At 55.5% G+C, this 6,486-nt stretch overlaps 1 protein-coding gene across 2 annotated transcripts in view; it reads right to left on the bottom strand.

Annotated features, from left to right (window-relative positions):
- Positions 1-6,486, bottom strand: part of ASAP2 (ArfGAP with SH3 domain, ankyrin repeat and PH domain 2) — a 162,402-nt gene that overhangs the window by 21,401 nt on the left and 134,515 nt on the right. For both annotated transcript variants that reach the window (XM_007456938.1, XM_007456939.1), the window contains exon 16: positions 3,381-3,475. In XM_007456938.1, coding sequence (XP_007457000.1) covers positions 3,381-3,475 — 95 coding nt within the window. The remainder of the gene's footprint in view (positions 1-3,380; positions 3,476-6,486) is intronic.

Genomic DNA, 6,486 nt, shown 5'->3' on the forward strand with positions numbered 1-6,486 from the left:
CCGCCGCCCCCGGTGACTCTGGGCTGGCTACTCAACCTCTGTATCGTGAGCACAGCTGCTTGCAGGGCCTTGCAGGATTAGATGAGATGGCACACTGAGGCCTTTAGCCCAGGGTTTCGGATGTAATTACTGTGGCAGCACGGAATGAAGAGGGGCTGGTGGTGGCCCGGGTGGGTGGGACCCACCATCTCTTCTCCGCTGGGGCACCGCTCACTCCCACCCTGCCACCAGGGCTGCACCCACCACACCTGCTTCTACTACCGTCAGGGGCCCAGCCCCCCACGTCAACCCACCAGGCTTCAGGAGTGGGCAGGTCAACTCCAGGCTCCCAGGGTGGCAAACACCACTCCGACTGCCTCACCCAATAAATCCACTGCCTGGGTGTTTCTAAACGCAGCCTCTTGTGAACCGTGCTGGTGGACTTCACATATCACCCCACACGTGGACAGCTGCTGCAGGCTTACAGGTCACATTGAGATGTGCTGTCCATCTGACTCTCACAACAGTGCTGTGAATGGGAGCCCGTCCCCTCCAGCATCCGGACAGCTCTGGGGGCTGCCCTGCTTTGCTGGACTGAGCTCTCCTTCCAGGGGCTCCCAGCCAGCGTGCCGCTCAGGCTGCTGCCTGGTTCCCGTCTGGGGTTGACAACTGACAACCTGTCTGATGAAACTCTATGGGTCCCTTCTGATGGGCAGTGGGGCTGGACATGTGTCAAGGTTTAGGCAGCTCCAGTAATCACTGTGGGACAGTCAGGAAGGGGCTAGAGATGAACTGGACCCTTTACTTTTTAAATGTATTATCCACTTGTCCAGGGCTCTGGGTCTCGTCCCCTGAAGGTCGTCCCTCCACAAGCTCAGGTACAGGTCTGTTCTGGGCAACACCGTGCCCCATGGTTTCGTGGAGTGAGTTCACTCTGCTGGAGCGATTCCCCCACCCCCTCTATTTTTGGGAAAGGCTAAGGCTTTTGCAGAAAAGGCAATGAACTTAATGTAAGAATGCATCTGGCATTCGTGTTCAGAGAGAGGGGCTTCTTATACTCCCGGAGGACAGGGCGTGCACGAGGGCCCTAAGTCACAGGAGAGAAACAGTCCTGGCCTCTGGAAGCAGACGCAAACCTGGCTGCTCCCCCTTCCCACCTACGTGTATCTCTCAACACCCCTCAAATCCATCTGAGGATTCACAGGCCACGAGATGGTCTTTGGCTTCCCTTCCAACAAATTTATCTGCAGATGGTGTGTGGCTCTGAGATAAAGCCAGATTTAATCTGGAAGTAAAATATTAGCTTATTTAAGTAGCCACAGAGCTAGGACTTCACCTCTGACTCATTGATTCATTATATATGTATTTCCCACCACAAGCAACACATTGTGGTGGGAAATACAAAAACGAGTTAAGATGCAATTTATTAGAAAATATGTGTAAATACCTCGGTACAATGTAAAGTGGGATGAACTGCTTTAAAACAGAACTAAGTGCTACAGGAGCACAGGAGCCCAGTGACTGATTTCAGCTGAGGAGGTGTCAACGTAGGTGGCATTTTGCCATCACACTGGTCATCTGCTCTCATTTTGGAAAAACAAGAGGAGTAAACGTCCTTTTCATTTGTGCCAAGGCTGGGGGGCGGGGAGGGGCCCCAATGCAGATGCAACGTTTATATCCAAGAGTCCCAAGGAGAGGGTATTCATTTTTTTAGAATCATCTTGCCCCACAGTAAACAAATGATCTGCTTTTATAAAGTGCCCCTAGTACTTGCAAGAAATGAGTTACCATATACTTTGTTCAAAGTTGATCAGTATTACAGCATTTCGGGAGACCAGTCCCTTCACCGCGAGAGCAGGTGTCCGTAAGACAGTAAGTAAAGTGCCGCAGTGGGGCCACGAGGTTTCCTGTCCTAAACAGATCTTCTCGTATCCCAGGAAGAGTCAGCTCTCCTTGGGGTAACTCTCCAACTGACACCTGCCCCGAGAGGACCCTAACTTTTCAGGGCGTGTGGCATCAGCTCCCGGCATGTGTGCTGCCCTATTGCCCACGCCCACGGCGAGCAAGCAGGGCTGCCGACACCAACCCGGAACAAGATGCGTGACCGCTTTACCCCTTCGCACGTCCCAGCGACTCTGCGAGGTGGGGACGGCTGCACCTCTGTTTCTCTTAGAGGAAAAGGGCTCAGAGAGGTTGATGAACCTGCCCAGGTCCCACGATCGGGAATGATGCAGCTTTCTGTGTCCCGTGCTGCCTCTCCAGGTCTGGGTAAGGATACAGACTTGGAACTCAGACGTTCATCAAGAAAGGACCATCACTTTACAGGCCCTGTGCCTGGAATCTAACGTCGCACCTCGCCCAATCTCGAGGAAACGCTTCCCCACTAACACTTGCTCCAGGGCCGGATGTGAACTGACTGTCACCCAGCACCAACGCACACGCGCGCTCGCCTCAGACGCCGACACCTGCGAGGGTGTGGAGCGCACACAGTACCTGCTCCTCCCTTTAGTTTGTCTAAGCTCCCTCACCGTGTTAAGTCACCTCACCCAAGCGCAGAAGAACACAGATCCCGTGAGCTCAGCTTCCAAAGACCAGCTGCCCACAAGATGTTCCCGCCAAGGGCCAGGAACCACACCCCTCTGCAACGCTCTCCCAGCCACTGGTCCTCCCTGTCCCTGCCGAGCCCCAGGGGGAGCCCTGCCAGCACTTCTCTCTCAGGCTGCTCCCAGGGAAAGGCTGGCTCGTGAATGAACTTCCTCCTCTCCCGCGTCACCTATTTCTTTCTCCCTTGGCCTCCCCCACCCACAGTGGGCCAGCTGGACGCGAGATGAGGCACGAAAGCTTCTTGATCAGGTTTTGGGTCCACAGGAAAAGAGAAACAAAGGAAAGCTTTTTGAAGGAAACAACACCCTCCACATTTGCACGGGGAGGGGAAAGAGAACGGGACATAATCATGTATCTAGGACAACGGACCCTCCCCAAGGCTCAGAATTCACACTGAGAGAAGGAAGGTGGGAGAGAGACTCCCCCTGCCCTGAGGCAGAAGCGACGTGGTGCCCAAACACAACCAGCAGAGGGCGCCACTCAGGACTCCCTCCGCCCCGCCCCCTGGCAAATCCGCTTTCCTCTGGCTCCTAAGAAGCGCTGCCAAACCAAGTTTCTACTTGGACATCCAAAAAGGTTACAGTGACTTTATAAACAACATAGGCTGAGTTCTTCCCTAAAGAAGCAACAATCGATGCACCCAAGCTTGTTTATTCCCCTGCCTCGGGGCGGGGTGGGGGGGGGGGGGGGAGCTTGTTTATTCCCCTGCCTCGGGGCGGGGTGGGGGTGGGGTGGGGCGGGGCGGGGACAAGGCCAACCTTTGCTCAGAAAGCGAGAACAGCCAGCCCCATACTTACATGTCACTGCTCGGGTTGGGTTTGATCGAGTCCTCAGCTGGAAGGCAACACTCCATAATCTCATTGAAGCCTGCATTCCCAATATTCTTGGCAAGCTGCAAAAACAAAAGTCTATTTCAGGGTTCTCAATTATTAATACCTTCCACTGCTACACACGACTCACGCAGCTGATGATTTATTTAATGGTCACTAAGAAACAGAGCAATAAAGTGGTTTGCCTTTAATGAAGCTGGACAAAACCCAAACCCCAAAGGTATCCATAAAACTAGAGATAAGGAACAGCATGCCTCTTACAGAGGAGTGTTCTCATAAAACGTCCCCTAGATAGAATGCCTCCACTGACAGGAAGAAACAGTAACTCGGCCCAGCTCGTTTCTTTCCTTTCTCCCCACCCCCCAAAAAAGAACCTGTGCTCCAACTGAAACAGATCTAACAGCCTTTACTTACACCAGCAAGGGGGTGGCTCATACAGCAGAGAAGGCGCTGGGCCAGGAAGCCAAGATTCGGGTTCAAATTGTGGTCCCACTTCCTGGCTTTGTGACCACAGGCAAGGCAGTTTACCCGAGCTTCAATTATTTTTTTTTATTAATTAATTTATTTTTGGCTGTGTTGGGTCTTCGTTTCTGCGCGAGGACTTTCTCCAGTTGCGGCGGGCTGGGGGCCACTCTTCATCGCGGTGGGCGGGCCTCTTGCTGTCGTGGCCTCTCGTTGCGGAGCACAGGCTCCAGACGCGCAGGCTCAGTAGCTGTGGCTCACGGGCCCAGCTGCTCCGCGGCATGTGGGATCCTCCCAGACCAGGGCTCGAACCCGTGTCCCCCGCATTACCAGGTGGACTCTCAACAACTGCACCACCAGGGAAGCCCCGAGCTTCAATTTTTTAATAATAAAATGGAGATACCTACCTACCTACCCTGCCAGGTTGTAATAATGATAAAATGGGATAATTTCTGTAAAAGCATTCAATAAACTAGAGCACTAAAAGTGTATCTGTTCTAATGTAAGGTCCTTACTTGCCGATCAACCTTCTGACTCATCAGAAATGAGCAGGTTTTCACCAGTGCTCACTGATATAGGCACTGTGCTGAATGCGGCAGGTACGAGATAAACGCCAGGCCGCCCTGGCACGCTCCTGAACGGATGTGTGGATCTGGAGTGACCAGGATCCTTAAGAGCACGGATTTCATCCCACCCCCAGCACCCAGCTCAGCACCTGACCGAGATTAGACTCTTCAATATCTAACGAAACAAAGAAACCGAATGGAAGCACCGGGCCCAGTACTTTGGAGAGAACAGACATTTTCATTTCCACGTTGAAAACGATGCTGTGGGAGCAGCGACACTTCTGGTGCTTCTGCCCTCGGTGAGTCATGTGGACACAGGCTGAGTGAGACTCTCTGCGAGGAAAGGCTGAGCCCCAGTGGCCTCTTCTCGCTCCAAGGGGACCGGCTGGAGCAACAGCCAAAGGGATGTGGGTCAGACAGGGCTGAACTTCCTGGTGGCAGGTAAGAGGGGATCTCGAGGGAGGCCAAAGGACAAAGGAAACACGCAGTCAGCCTGATAATCGGGTGGGGAGCCTTCCTAACTCTTCCCTGTCCTTGACAAGTGAACAGAGCTTCTGGATGCCCCGAGCCCCAAGCTCTCAGCCGCCCTGCCTTGGGTCCTCGGTCCTCAGCCCTGGCCCCAGGGCCTCAAGGCGACGTCAGGTGGCAAAGCCCCAGGCTGCCTCACTGCACTTTCCTGGAGACGGGGCTGCCCGTCAGGGTGGTGCAGAGCAGGGGGCCCGGCGTACCATGGAGCCAATGCCCCGACGATTTTGGGGGTGCCTGGTGCCAGATCCAGGCTGAACCTCGGCGTCGGGGCCCCGGTTTAGAGCCAGGTCCACGCTTAAGGCCCCACCGTTCAGCGCAACGGGGACGCCGTCCCGCACCCAAACCTAGTTATCTGCAGGGCAGTGACAGGAAAAGCCACAGCACCTGCCCCTGGGAGCCTCCCGGTCTGCAAGGAGGAGGATGCCCGGAATCCGAAAGCTGCTCCCCTTCTGCTTGGGCTTGGCTGGCTTACTAGGGGACAGCTGGTCCAGGGAGCCACGACGGCCGTGCGTCACACTCGTCCAATGCGGAGAAATATGCCGCCTCACAGCTTCACCAGGCTCCAGCGAATAGTTCAGCCTGCAGAGAACCCTCTGGAACCATCAACAAAAGCAAAGCACTTACAGATGGAGGCTGCAGGGTCAGGTCAAGAAAATGTGCGGTCCAGCAGGCCGCGCGGGCAGGAGCCTAGGCAGCAGGACGGCTGGTTAAACAGCCCAGACACACACGCCCTCCACTCCCAGAGCCCCCATCCCCGGCATGTGGGGCCGCACCAAGGCTGACGGGGGGGGCCCTGGGGTGTTCAGGTGCCGCGTCCTCAGGGAAGTGAGCCCCAGGACACACGCAGAGCCCTCGGGCGGGCTGGGCTCCGGGCCTGGCACACGGGCCTGCTCCAAGGGGCTCGGTCTAACGAGACAGAGGTGAACGAAAACGAAAAAGAAGGGCACCGTGATGCGGGCTGGACTGAGTGCTACGGAGATGGCCAGGGGCCGGCAGCAGAGCAGGGACCTGGTCTAGACACCCGCTCTCCCACAGCCCGAATTTGCACGAAAGCCTGTGTGTGTCTCCCTCACTGCACAAGGTGCCCTGCGGACGGGGACCTGGAGTCACACATGCTTGGAGACCTGCAGCACCAACCCTTGAGGGGCCCCCTGAGCCAGAAAGAGGCCACAGGTTTTCTCCAGAAACTGTTTCCAGAGTTTGGGGTGAGGATGGGGAACCTCCTGCACCCTCTTTTCATGTTTCCAGGTGGAGGGTCACCAGTTCCTGTGCCATTCTGTCTTCCTCTGTTTTTACGCACCCGGAGGAAAGAAGCGGACAGTGAGAGAGACGACTTCCCTGCCCGAGGGGCTCAGAAGAACAGGCACCCACAGGAGGCAGCATCTGGTGGGTGTGCCGCTCTGCCTGCGCCTGGGGCTCGGCTGCCACCACACATGTGAACCAGATCGCCGATTCCGCTGTTTTCAACCATAAATCAGACCTTTGCTCTCTCAAGCGGTTCCAAACGCATGTAGGGA

Source organism: Lipotes vexillifer, unplaced genomic scaffold (assembly GCF_000442215.2).
Source record: "Lipotes vexillifer unplaced genomic scaffold, Lipotes_vexillifer_v1.1 scaffold390, whole genome shotgun sequence".
In the NCBI taxonomy this organism is placed as follows: Eukaryota; Metazoa; Chordata; class Mammalia; order Artiodactyla; family Lipotidae; genus Lipotes; species Lipotes vexillifer.